We start from the raw sequence: 15174 nt of genomic DNA on the forward strand, positions 1-15174 counted from the left end.
TGGAGCGTTGGACGTTCTTCAACCATTGGAACTTAATCAAATCGATGTACCAGGTAAAATCCATAAGAATAATTAAAAATGTTTATAGTTATATTTTTAATATTCATAGTTGATTAAATTCCAAAAGTTTGAGTGACAATTTTTAATTGCATTGTCATTTTAAAATCAGCAAAATTACTTTCAAAATTGTTTTAAATTTTCTAAGTATAATAAAGTAAATTTTGAATATGTGTGACCTGTTGTTAATAAAAAAAATTATGTTGTTAATAAATAGTCTTCAATTTTCCACGCCGACCAAGATTTGGATTGAAAGGCCGATTAATTAGGCTTCGTGCTAATCATTTTAAAATATCAGTGCCACGAGGTTTTATACACCATTATGACATCAATATAAAACCAAATAAATGTCCACAAATAATCTATCGTGAAGTTTTTCAAACAATGGTTTCTTCCAACAGTCAAATTTTCGGAAATCTTCGACCAGTATTTGATGGTCGAAATAATTTCTTTACAAGGCATCCTTTGCCTATTGGAAATGATCAAATTGAATTAGAAGTATGTTTTTTTTTTTTAATTATACTATAATAGCAATTAATTTTATTAATTTTTATACTAGATTACATTGGTAAATGGAGGAAGTGATAGAGTGTTCCATGTCAATTTTAAATGGTTATCTAAAGTATCATTATTTGATTTGGAAGAAGCATTATTAGGCCGCGCAAAACAGATACCACACAACACAATTTTGGTTGGTTCATATTATTCTATTAATTTTAAATTAATGATTAATGATTAATATTTGTTATTTATATTAATTTCCATTTTTTTTTTTTATATATATAGGCTTTAGATGTAATTATGAGACATCTTCCGTCAATGACTTACATACCAATAGGCCAATCATTTTTTTCTCCTCCTGATGGTTATCACCAGCCATTAGGTGATGGTAGAGAAATTTGGCATGGTTTTCACATGTCTGTCAAACCATCTCAATGGAAAATGATGATTAATATTAATGGTAAAAAATAAAAATAAAATAAGCTTATCTTTATTGACGTTGTTTTTGTTTTAGTGTCAGCATCAGCTTTTTACAAGGCACAACCTGTGTTAGAATTGATGTGTGAAATATTAAATATTCATGTTAATAGTCTTAAAAAAAAACCTTTATCAGATGCACAATTAGTAAAATTTACTAAAGAAATTAAAGGTCTTAGAGTGGCTATTACACATTGTGGAAAAATTCGAAGAAAATATAGAGTTTGTAGTGTTACAAGAAAACCAGCTCATAGTCTAACGTAAGCAATTAATTTTAAAATGTATTTATATTGTCATACATTCTTTGAAATAATTTTTAGTTTTCCATTGCAATTGGAAAATGGTCAGACAATAGAATGCTCCGTAGCTAAATATTTTTTAGACCAATACAATGTGAAACTAAATTACTCACATTTACCATGTCTTCAAGTTGGACAAGAAAATAGACACACATATCTTCCTATTGAGGTTCGTGTCTTTATATAATTAATATGTTATTAGTACATCATACAAGTATTTAATTATCTTTAACGTATAATTGAGCTAAAAATTGCAATAATTCTATTTCATAATTTATTTTAATAAACCTCTGTTTATGGCGATAATTTCTCTATTTATAAATTATCTATACTCTGTTTCAAATTAAATAACTTATGTGCAAATAACCAAATGGCTTTCGTATGTAATTCTTATATGTGTTGTAAGAATAACACGCTGCTTCACTCTACCAAGCTCTGCCTTACTAGTATGTGGCTCATTAGCCACGCCTACCATGAGAAAATGTAAGTCATCTTATTTTAAACAATTGAAACAGAGTATAGTAACAATTTCACAATTCATTAAGAATATTTCTGAACTTTACATAAGTGTTTACTGTGAGCCGCATTTGATTTGTTTTATATGTGACCAATAAAACAATTTTTATATTTAAAATAACTTATAACAGGTACAAGTATAATATAATTATATAATACGTATAATGTGCAGTTATAATGTGTAGATATGTGTTTTATTCGTAGAAATTAGTAACCATTAATAACTTATTTTATTAGGTTTGTAACTTGTTAGAGGGTCAACGTTGCATTAAAAAATTAAACGAAATGCAAACATCAACCATGATTAAGGCAACATTACAAAATGCTCCTGATCGTGAGCAAGAAATTAATTCTTTAAGTCGCAGAGTTAATTTAAATAGTGATCCATATGTAAAAGAATTTGGTCTTACCATATCAGATAGCATGATGGAAGTGCAAGGTCGTATTTTACCAGCACCAATATTACAATACAGTGAAAAAACTCTACCTAATCAGGTATACATTTATGTCCACTATGTATATTTTTTATTAGATTGACTATTTTGATGAGGAACCCTTCCCAAAAAATATTTGTTAAAACCATACTTATTTTAATTTTATAAATCATGTTTATTATAGAAAAAATCAAATGGCATACAACAAGTATTGCCGAAACATGGAGTTTGGGATATGAAAGGCAAACAGTTTCTTACAGGTGTTGAAATTAGTATTTGGGCAGTAGCTTGTTTTGCTCCCCAGAAGTCTGTTCGTGAGGATTCGCTAAGGTAACTTAAAATAATTTAGTAATTATTATAAGGAGATATCTAAATTATTATTTTACAATGTATTATATTATCACAGAAGTCTTGAGAATTCCTTATAATTTAGTTAATTAGTATTTAGTGAGTATTATTTATTTTATAGTTGTTTTATGATACAACTCCAAAAGATAAGTATTGAAGCTGGCATGCCAATAGTTTCTAAACCATGTTTTTGTAAGTATACTTAAAATATATAAAACAAATATAATTTTATATGGTCATGATTTTTTTTTTGTTTAATAGGTAAATATGCCACAGGAGCTGACCAAGTAGAACCTATGTTCAATTACTTAAAATCAACATTCACAGGATTACAACTTTTAGTTATTGTTTTACCAGGAAAATCTCAAGTATACGGTAATATAATTATTTTTGTTTTCAATTGATAATTTAACATATTTTATGATTTGTTACATTAGCTGAAGTCAAAAGAGTTGGAGACACTGTTTTAGGAATAACTACACAATGTGTTCAAGCAAAAAATGTTATTAAACCATCTACTCAAACATTGTCCAATATATGTTTAAAGATCAATGTGAAATTAGGAGGTATCAATAACATTCTTGTACCAAGCATCAGACCTAAAGTACATAAACTTATATACAATTAAAAAATACTGTTTTATTAATTAATTGTTTATTAATATCTACTAGGTATTTAATGAACCTTTGTTATTGTTGGGTGCATATTTAACTCAACCACCTGCAGCTGACAGTAAAAGATCAGCTATTGCAGTAGTAGTTGGATCTATGGATGCTCATCCCAGTCGTTATGCCGCTACTGTACGTCTCCAACAAAGAAGACAAGAACACATTCAAGAACTTAGTTCTATGGTCAAGTATGTAGCATGTAAAATTTTCTTCAATAAAATAATATTATTAATTTTTAAATTTTTAATTTTAGAGAACTTCTAATCAAATTTTACAAGAGTACTGGTGGTTTTAAACCACATAGAATCATATTTTACCGTGACGGAGTATCCGAAGGACAGTTTCCTATGGTACGTATAATTATAGATAAAATATAATTTATGCTATGATTACATTTAGTAGTTGTTTTTTTTTTTTTAAGGAATTGGATTTTATGTTAAATTTTAGTTTTATGTTTAAAAGCAATTTAAATTCACTTTCAGAACATGAAATAATGTTAGAAATTTTAGTAAAAATAATTAATATAGTTTTCCTAACTAATTTAAATGAATTTATTTATATTATAGTATAAGCTATCTAATTAATTAATCACACAAGTTAAAATAATCAACATAGTTGTTTCATGTTATTATGTTTTTAAAACTATACATGATTTTTGTATCATTATTAATTAATACAATGTTGCTTTCCTTATTATTATTTGATTTTTGATGTGTTTTAATATATTAATTTTTTTTTTTTATTTTTGTTGACAGATCTTACTACATGAACTTACATCTATTAGAAAGGCATGTTTAATGATAGAAAATGATTACAAACCAGGAATCACTATTGTAATTGTTCAAAAACATCATCACACTAGGTTTGCTATTTTTAGTGTTTCAATTTTTATTTTTTTTTAATTAAATATTTCTTTATTGCATTTTAGATTGTTTTGTGCCGATAAAATAGAACAATTTGGAAAATCTGGAAATATTCCAGCTGGTACAGTAGTTGATGTTGGTATAACACATCCTACAGATTTTGATTTTTACTTATGTAGTCATCAAGGAATTCAAGTAATTATTTATAATAGTAGTTTTTACTTTCATAAATTGTTTCATAATAATAACAAATCTTAACAGGGAACAAGTTGTCCAACCCGTTATCATATTCTATGGGACGACAACCATATGGAGCCGGATGAATTGCAAAACTTAACATACCAATTGTGTTATACTTATGTCAGATGTACACGTTCTGTATCTATACCAGCTCCCATCTACTATGCTCACTTAGTTGCATTTCGAGCTAAATATCACATAAGCTATGAAGAATCTGACAGGTAACATTGTTAAATTTACTTATTTTATGTTAAGTTTGTAGAAGATTTTTTGAGTTAACTTTATCAGAAAATATTTTATTAAGAAGAGTCAAGACTCTAGATTTAGGAAAGTATTGAAAAATTAAATTTAATAATTTTAGATTTTGAGAATAAATCTAAAAAATAAATGTTCAAATAAATATAAATCATGAAAATGTACAACTTTTTATTTTTATGTGTATTATTATTTTTCATACTCAATAGAATTATCAAAGCATATAGGTTAATTTTAAGCTAATTCACAAACATGTTCGTACCACTCTACAGTACATTAAATAGTAAAATCGTAGTGTTAATATAACACAAATTATTCTAATATATATTGTAATATATCTCTTTTTCTTAAAATTTGTTTTTTTTTTCATATTATTTAACACATTATTCACTACTGTGATCAACTTAACAACAAAATGCGATGAATGTACCTTAGTTATACAATGATGTGTCTGTTTTTTTTTTTTTTTAATTATAATTATAAACTTATAACCGTTGGTAGACATAATTATATCGTTTATTAAGCTATTTATTGGCATATTAAATTGTTGAACTTTTTTGTTCTCTTTTATGTCGTTGAAATTTTTATTTCTTAGTCAAAACTATAATTATTTGTAAAGTATTTTGTAGTAAAAATGTATATAATTTTTAATATTAATTTTTAAAGCTTGAAATTTTTTATTAATGGGTCTTTCATAAGTTTTATTTACTTAAAATGATACAAAAAAGTTTAACATATTGCACATAAATATTATTATTTTTTATGAGTGAAACTTAAGAGAATAAATTTGTTATTTTCTCTAACCCACAAATAACTTGACTAGTTTGCATTCAACAAAATTAAGTTTGGGATGTTTACTATTTTATATAATCTGTTAAAACATTTAAATATATGTTGGCATTATATACATTTTTTTTACACATTTATAGTGTGTGATAAATGGTTGTGTACCGATAACAGTTCAAAAAATTAGAAAAAGAGTAGAAAATTTTTTTATTTTATGTATTGATTATACAATTATTTATTATTATTAATATTTTTATTTTCATGTTTCATCACCCTTAGAATATTAAAAATGCTTTAATTTGAGTCTGGTCTTTGGTAGTAGGTATTAAAAAAAATAAGTGGATGCTGGGAATGAAAAATAAAAGATCTCAAGTACTTACTTTTCAAAATGATGATTAAAAATTAAAAATTTGAAAAAATTTAAATGTTTATAGGTTCAAAAAAAACAAAAATACAATGATGATTTTATTATATTTATATAATTAAATATTTTTTAATTATATAAAAATTACTTAATCGTCGTTGAGAAGAACTCATCCAACTATCTGTAAAATATTTCCATTTTTTTCAAAACTTTATTTTGTTTTTCCTGATTATTTTGGAGTAAATAAAAATTTTCTCCGGGAAATCTAAATTTGTGGTTATTATTTGTTGAGATTTTTTCATTTTAGTATTTTTGAATAGAACCTCAATAAAAAAATTTTTACTTTCATAAAAGTATAATATATTTTATTTAAAAATACAAACTGTAATTGTTAATTATTAAGTTAGTTTAAATCTAATTTGAAAATTGTTGTGTAGTTTGTTGTTTAGTTCATAATAAAAATAAAAAAATAATCATAATAATAATAATAAAAAATTTTTTTGAAATTATGAAATTTTTTTCAGTGTCAATGAATCAAGTAAATCTGACTGTAGTGAAGAAGAACAAACATCAAATGTAATGGAACGTATTGTCAAAGTACATTCTAATGTAAAGAATGTTATGTACTTTGCTTAAAATACCACATTCAAAAAAAAAAAAAAAAATTTGTCATACAACATATCAATTAATATTAGGCATAAATTATAATACAATTTATTTTGCCAATTATTATTTTTAAGCATAATGTTAGACAAAAATTATTTTTATTTTTTATTAGTAAGTAATTGATTGTATTCCAATCTTTTTTTACCATTTTAATCTCCATTCATCTAAATTTAATTCTTTTATTTTTGAGTTCAAATAATTGTAATAGTTATTAGTTTTTTCTTAATTGATTAATTTTCATTTATTGTTGACATGGAATTATGTTTATTATGGTTTTTAATGAAATCAAAAATATAGTACTAGCCATTGTTAAAAGTAATTAAATTATAATAATCACTAATTATACTTGACACTTTAGAATATCACGAATCTTAAGTTGGCATAACAGAATTCTATTAAAATTATTTTTAGATTATCTTGAACAAAGGAAACAAAATTGTAGATTTAATATTCCCTTATAATATAAATTAATACCATAATTTTAATACATAAATATTATTTGTTGAATACCATTTTATAGTAATACTCAGTCTTAAACAATTATGTATTTTATTATTCTATATTGGACATTTGATTGGTGCCACAGTAATTTTAAACATTAATTTAATTCAAAAATTTATACATACATTTAATTAATAACAATTATTACTATACTTTTATCGATATATTTAAATCATTTTAATTTCAGTTAAAAATTAACTGTGGGTTATTTCATTTTTAAATTATTATAAATGAATAGATATAATTGTATAAATGATTTTGTTTATATACACATATTAAAAATAAATATGAATATATATTCAAACTTTGTTTGAGAGTATTTATTAATTTTTATACTTTTATTTTGTATTGTGTGTGTAACATCAATTTAAATGCTCTTCTGATTCTAATAAAATTTTTTACTATAAATAAACAATAAATTTTATGTTATTTTTTAGTTTTTTTAATAGTTGTTTATCTACCCAAGCTAATCAATATAGTATTATAAATGGTATATATACAATTTTGAAACCTATAAAAATATTAAACAAAGTTATCTACTAAAAAAAATATTTTAAAAACATATTTGTATTATAAATTGTAATAAAATAATATTGTTCCCTGGAATAATACAAAAGATATTTATTTAAATAATTTATAATGCTTTTGTATGAATTATTGGAGTCATTAGCTTGGTTTCATAATTTTTTGCATTAAAACAGTCAAAAATTTCTTATTTACTCTGTATATATGCTTAAAATTACAACTATTCAACTATGTAGTATCTTTATTAAACTGAAGTTTTATTTTAACATTTTGAAAGAATATAACACCACAAGAAAGTAAAAATACTAGAAAAAGTTTATATTCTGTGTAATATAACATATAATTAAAAAAAATCTAAATCTTCAAGTTTTTATAAGTGAAAATACACTATAAGTCAGAAGTTGGTGGAATTGGATACTCATGTTTGGACACATTTCGATCACCACTCAGATGTGTCACATGTAGACCGGAGTATAGATACAATTGCTATCTAAAACCGTAGTACTGCGGAATCGGTGTAACTAAAATGGCTTCTTAACAAAACCTTTTTATTTCTTTTTTAATTGTACACGTGGTTTGTGTGCCTTGTTCGACAGAATTTATGGTAAACAAACTAAATAATCAACTTTAGACGTAACTTTTTAATATTTTAACTATAAGGGAAATAAGTAAATTTCTAAAAAGTATGCATAGTAGTTTATGATATAGATAAGTGCTTTATTTGTACTGCAATTTATCCAAGCATATTTTATAAGTACAGTAATAATTACATTAACCAAACTTTAAAATTTATATGAAAAAAAAATGCGCAATACCTATGATATAATATATTGCCATACTAATAAAAATTCCAATTTTATTCATTCTAACTTAGCTCATAGGTATGGTGATTTCAAAGTTAACTAACTTTAATTAACAATAGTTCATATTTTTCAAAAGAAATATGACACGGTGCGCAACAGCATTTTAATAACATATTTGTTATCGAATAAATTATTCGTTATTCAGGGATAAATTTATTTAATATTAACAATGAAGGTAATAGTTTAGTAAAAATATTTCGTTGTACAGAATTTTACTTAAATTTTTGTTAAATTGAAATTCGGTATGTATGGAAGTTTCACTGTAATTATATCTAGAATGATGCGTTCAAACAGTTTTAATACTTATCTATTGATTTTTCATGTAATAGATAATTAATAGAATTAACGGTATCTCCCTTTTGACACTAATTTGGTGAATTGACCTGTCGGGCTCTACGGCACCTTCCCTTTGTTTATTTTATAATTCTAGTGTATTTAATAGTGTTTGGAATAAATATTGATTAACTGCTGTTCTTAAATTTATTTAACTTTAAGATTTCAATAACATTTTACTCGATTTAATGTACCACAATATATTCAAAGATATAAAAGGAAATGTATTTAAATAGGTATCATTAACAGCTATGAAAAATACATTCTTTCCTTCATATTTATGTATGTGGTATAATATATATAGCCATAATAGTATCAAGTATGGTATACAATAAAATTTAAAAAGTGGAAGTAGTAAATTTTAGCGAGATTTACAAATCAAAATTAAGGATCATTAGGCCAGGCATGCCCAACCTTTTTCAACTGGCGGGCCACATTCAAAATGTATAATTGTACTGCGGGCCGTATATGCTTCATGGGTTTATTTTTTTTTGTTCATTTTGATAAAATATAGACTAGTCATAGGTATATCTATTGTACTTACACTTCTTATAAAAAATTGGCGTTACACATTTCACTCCGAACATAGAAAAATTGGTTAAAGAAAAACAAGCCCAAATTTCTCACCAACTTTTTTTTAATAACATTTTAAAATCCAATGCATTTTTTTTATACAAAAATTCAAAATTGTAAAATATTTTATATTTTTAAAAACTTAATAAAATACATTTTTTGTGAATAATAATTTTTTTTTACATGGGCCGTTTGGAACACTTTCGTGGGCCAGATGCGGCCCGCGGTTCGCAGGTTGGGCAACCTGCATTAGGCTATAAATTAATATATGTCACGTCCATATAAATAAAGTGGGAGTACTAATCTGCGCGTCATCAAGTCAGTCGATGCCAATTGAGCAATACTAAAAATTAGTGAACGTGAAATGAAATCACTGAAATCCAGTATTGCAACACTGATTGTTGGCGTCGGGTGAACCCGTGTCAATGAACGTGTCACAAAGTCCAGTCTGACACAGTTTTTTATTAATTAATTTTTTTTCTCCCGTCATTATTATTATTCTTTCAGCGTCAGCTTTTTTATTATACCATAGTGTCCCGAATCGTAACATTTTTCATCTTTTGAACATTTTTGTTAGCATTGACGTCGAACGTAATTACTTTGTGCGATTAAGCTACTGTCGCGGTAATAACAGGAGAAAATCATGCTACCAAGCAATAGACGTAAGTAACTAAACTAAGTCACAGCAAGCGTACATAGGCAAGTACCAATTCGGAGTATGTAGGGTTACACTTTCTAAAACTTTGTGTGCGAATTTATCAATAGAGCTACAGCGAAAATCATAAAAATTTCCAGGATAATATCGTTGTGATGAGACTGTTAATGTGTCTAGCAGATTTTTTGGTTAAGAGGAAGGGGGAGTCACTATCGCAAATTTTGGATCCCGTATGGTAAACTCAACTTTTGGTTGTTTGTTTAAAAAAAAATTAACTGTCTATATACATAGACCTATTAACTAATGGACTTCGCCTACCACACCGTCCCGTCAATCGCTCCCGGGGACGAAATGGATTGAAAGATAAAGAATATAGTTTGGGCCATTTCATGGAAGACCATTAACATTATGTTTTTTTATCCATATATTTTATCAGTAATCATAGTTATCATAAAAAAATGTAAATAATTTTTAGTTTTTTGATAAATAACATATTATTTATATATTCAAAAAGCCAAATTACATTTATTCTAAAGAAATGTTAAAATTTTGTTATTATTATAGGTAATTAAAAATATTATTTTATATAAATAAACATATTCAAATACAGTGTTTGATTATATACGGTACGTTTTTTAAATAATTTATAATTTGGCTTTTGTTTTATATTGTAAAGTTTTACACTCATGTTTAAGCCTTTCTTCGTTTGATTTAATTTAACTATTTTTTTGAATACCCGTATTTAATCTTAAAATCTCTATTAAGGTTATAGAGTTCATCATCTGCAAAGCTACAATAAATATATATACATTTGTGGATGTCTAAATTTAGCTATATCACAACTCATTAATAATATCGTGTCTAGAAAGTCCTACATCATCAAAATTGTTGGGTATCAATTACCCTAATGCTAAAATGTATTATCCTCCTTGCATAGGCGTAACTAGGGGGGACTTGGGGGGCTTAGTCCCCCCAACATAATTTTTAGCCCCCTCTGTCATAATTCCTAGTCCCACACTCCCGCCAATATTAGTAACATTTTTAAACTTAAATTTAAAATATCGTTTTATTTTTTTAATTTAATATCTTGGAAAAATATTAATTTAAACTATATTATTGTATGTAATGATCCTGTGTAAGACGTATCATGTTGTGTAATTTTTACTACACAAATACTCCCTACTAAGAAGTTGTCAATAAACTAAAAATCGTTAAATTCTTTATATCTAAAATAATACTTAATAATATGTTAATATATAAATATTTAACTTCAATACCACTTGGTTTATTATTTGTTTTATAATTAAATATTAATTTACATTCATATTATATGTATAATCAATGAATGTAAGGTGTTTGGTTGGGGGGGGGGGGGTGGGGGCAGAGCCTCCCACTTAATTTACTTATAATAAAGTTCTAGGGCTGAAGCCCCCCCTAACTTTAAGGTCTAGTTACGCCTATGCCTCCTTCAAGTTTGGTCTTAAAGCACAGATTAATGGAAGACGGCAAAACCGACAACTCATTTATGTTTACCTACTTAAATCTTTAATTTGTGATACTTAAACAGTAATCATTTACAATATACCTAAAAGTATACTTATTTAACCAATTTAGCTAAATCTGATTAAACTAATTTTCATTAAATGCAAGTTCTCAACCTAAATAACCTCTTAATTAAGGAATCATCTTCTAATTCTCAATAATGTACTCAGAAGACTTGACTTTAGCAATAATAATAGAGAAAATATAAATTTGTGAAACTTAATTTGTTGACCACCCTTTGACTTGCAGCCTTGAATGCAACACTTGTTAACCATTTTTGGTAAAAAACGATACACGAGTAAAAGAATAATATTGTAACAATTACACAAATCACAATAATAACCGTCACACAAGATCAAACAAAACACTCGTTAAGCTGGCTTGGAGACGTATGATCAAATTTGAACGTAGTATTTCAGGCGGTCGTGTACACAACTTTAATAACATAACCACAAAATATATCATTGAAAAGAAATGTTGGGACATAATTTTTGGTTTAATTAAATGGCACATTGTAACGCCCCAAACGCTATCTTTTCTCTCTCTAAGCACAGTCCATTAGTTTATAGGTCTATGCCTATATAAAATACGTCATGGATGCATTACCATATAATGCATCAGAATTTTTAAAGCTCATTGTAAATTAGGAAGTCTTTCATGATCACCAGCATTTACATTATAGTAATTTCCCTTTGTATTTCTCAAAGGAAATGGTATTAGTAAACTTTATAAAATTTATAATTTGTTTATTATTTAATATTTTTTGTTTTGTAAATTTATAGTATTTAATAGTCAACGTCGACTAAATTTGGAACGGAGAGGCCAATCCATTGAGTTTCGTGCCAATCATTATCAATTATCAACGTCTCAAGGTTTTGTACATCATTATGATGTCAATATTATACCAGAGAATTGTCCACAATTAGTCAATAAAGCAATTATTCAAACAATGGTTGCTGCATACAGTGGAATTTTTGGTACCATTCAACTGGTTTTTAATAGCAGAGATAAAATTTATACAAGAACTCCACTATCTTTTAAAAACAATCAAGTAGAATTAGAAGTATATATTTTTTTAAACTATATTATAATGAAATAAAATCATTTTTTCTTCTTTATTATAATAAAATTATTTTCAATTTTATTCCAGGTTACATTGCCTATTGGAAATCATGGTAGAGTATTCCGTGTTAACATTAAATGGTCAGCTACAGTGTTGGAACGCCGAATAAAACAGATACCATGTGATGCAATTATAGTTGGTTCATTTTATTCTACTAACTTTTAATTACTAATTAATGATAAATATTTTATTTATATTAATTTAAAATATAATTGTTTTGTTAGGATTTAGATATAACAATGAGACATTCTCCATCAATGACTTGCACACCAATTTTTCGGTCATATTTTCCTCTACCTGAATTTAATAGACATCTGTCGTTTGATGGTTCATATGTAACTTACACTTTCCCAGGTATAAATGTTAATAGAACACGATCCATTTCAGCTACATTAATTGAATCGATGCATACACATCTCAGCCAATATGCTACCACTGTACATTTACAACAAAACAGACAAGAAAGCATTCATAAACTTAATTTGATTGTCAAGTATGTAGCACAAAAGATTTTTTTTAATAAAATTATGTAATTCATCATGACATTTTTTATTTTAGGGAACTCCTTGGCATGTATTACAATGAAACTGGAGGTCTTAAACCCCGTAGTTTAAAATTATATCAGCATAGAGTATCCGAAGAAGAAATACCTCATCTACGTTTAATTTTACATACATAAATAGTACTAAGGTTATATTTGTTAATTTATTTTTATTTTTTAAGTTATTAGATTTAGTCTTATATTTTCAATTATATAAATTAATAACATATAATTATTATTAAGTTAATTTGATATCGTAATAACTTTAACAATGTAATTAATATTAATATATTATTATAAAGTATATTTATTTATCTAATATATAATACTTATAAAGTTATAAATTAAGGTTATAGCTTAAAGAATACTTCACAATTTTTGTTTCAAGCTTTCTTTTTCATTTCTATTTATTTTTCTGGATTTATTGTCATCAGCTGTTCTATGGCTTAAAATCCAACTTTTAACATAATCTTCAGGGTTCCATATACTCAATGATGGACCATTTATGTTAATTAGCATCAAGTTTAAAATATTGTGTTAAGTGAACTAGTGAACAATACACTATTAGCCAGGTTGTCGAGACATGTAAATAACTGATATATTGATATGATTATTATTTATTATTGACAAATTTTAAATACACTGTACAAAAAAAAATACGTCATTATATCTTATTTTATCATGTTATCAATTTCCCAAAGCAGCTAATTTAAAAATAGACTGTCAATATTTTAGTATATACAAAAATCCATAATATCATGTTATCTACGGGCATTCCGCGACGACCACAACCCGCATTTCATAACAATTGGATAATGGATATCAATAGAATAAAATAATTACTGCCTACTAGCATAAACATTTTTTTTTGAAGTAGGTATTCGCATGTTTTTCAGCGCATACTTCCAGTCTCTAGTTTTTTTCTTAAGTATGCTCTCTTTTTAGAATTAGGAAAGTGGGTATGCGCCGCATATTTGCGCATACCCTCCACTACATCACTGGTTATTTAGTACATCTATAATTTGTCTGTTATTTAAAATCAATTGGTATAATAATGTTGAAGAGTTTAATGCGTCAATTTGCTTAAATAATAAAGTAATTGAACAATGATTTTAATCTACTTTAATTTGTAATCTGTTTTTTAAATTAACCTTTCTTATTTTTAGGTTCTGGTGGTATCAAAGCATTGCTAGGTATAAATGGTACACAGTTAGAGTTACCATAATCAATTTGCTTATTAATATTTAAGCTTTGGGTGAGACCTAGAGATAATACCATGCTTACATTACAAATATTAATATTATATTATCTTTAATGTTTATTGGGATCGCATCCTTTTTAAGTTGTAGTCTCTTTAAACACACCTAACAAAATGTAGAAAAGATTAATTATGCAAAAAATTAACATTATTTATAAAAAATATATTTACAGAATATTTACTAGATCCTTGACCTGAGTTCCAAGTACTAATAATATCACTTTCATAAAAATGTTTTGCTCAGATCCTGTGACTTTTTTTAAGTTGCATCCCTAATGCTTCTTCCTATAATGTTTTAATCTGCATTTTTGGGAACTCCAAAAAGAGATTTTGATTTCTCGTAAGACTCATAAATATAACAATAATTTGGCATTTTGAAATTAATTTAAAAAGAATAACCACAATTATTATAATATCATGGCTGATAGAATTGGCGCAAATTAACATAACCTTAATCTCTTTTTATATATATGAGTATATGACCATTGCTTTAATATTATTATTCAGTACCTAGTATGTTCAGTCACACAAAACAAAATTATATTTATTTTATATTCTGAGGTATGACTAAATAGTAAAATATCGTCTGGAGACTGGAATTATTGCTTTTGGAGCCAAGATTTAGTGGTTGGCCATGTTGACACCATAAGTGCTAGTATCTAGTGAGAAAAATCATAATATTATGATATATGTGATAAGAAACTTTTCCGCCGTAATGTATCATGGGATTGTAAGGATCGTCACGTAACCATTCTATCTTCAACCGTGCTCACAGTCGAATTAAAG

General features: G+C 26.1%; 1 protein-coding gene and 1 pseudogene across 1 annotated transcript; both read left to right on the plus strand.

The window, feature by feature from the left end:
* Positions 1-441: 441 nt before the first annotated feature.
* LOC112603084 lies at positions 442-6444 on the plus strand (annotated as a pseudogene).
* Positions 6445-9912: 3468 nt separating this feature from the next.
* On the plus strand, positions 9913-14355 carry LOC112603092 (protein argonaute-2-like). Its single transcript, XM_025351515.1, has 6 exons — positions 9913-9931; positions 12249-12529; positions 12617-12724; positions 12814-13082; positions 13148-13248; positions 14297-14355. The coding sequence occupies exons 1-6, from the start codon at positions 9913-9915 to the stop codon at positions 14353-14355; spliced, it is 837 nt and encodes a 278-aa protein (XP_025207300.1).
* The last annotated feature ends 819 nt before the right edge of the window (positions 14356-15174 follow it).

Source organism: Melanaphis sacchari, unplaced genomic scaffold (assembly GCF_002803265.2).
Source record: "Melanaphis sacchari strain LSU unplaced genomic scaffold, SCAv2.0 Contig95_pilon_pilon, whole genome shotgun sequence".
Classification (NCBI taxonomy): Eukaryota; Metazoa; Arthropoda; class Insecta; order Hemiptera; family Aphididae; genus Melanaphis; species Melanaphis sacchari.

What these genes read in the sequence shown, in the direction of transcription:
- LOC112603092 (XM_025351515.1), top strand. An exon ending in TACCATGTGATGCAATTATA is followed by an intron (nt 12,725 to 12,813) that starts GTTGGTTCATTT and finishes TTGTTTTGTTAG; the next exon opens with GATTTAGATATAACAATGAG. An exon ending in AGAAGAAATACCTCATCTAC is followed by an intron (nt 13,249 to 14,296) that starts GTTTAATTTTAC and finishes TCTTATTTTTAG; the next exon opens with GTTCTGGTGGTATCAAAGCA.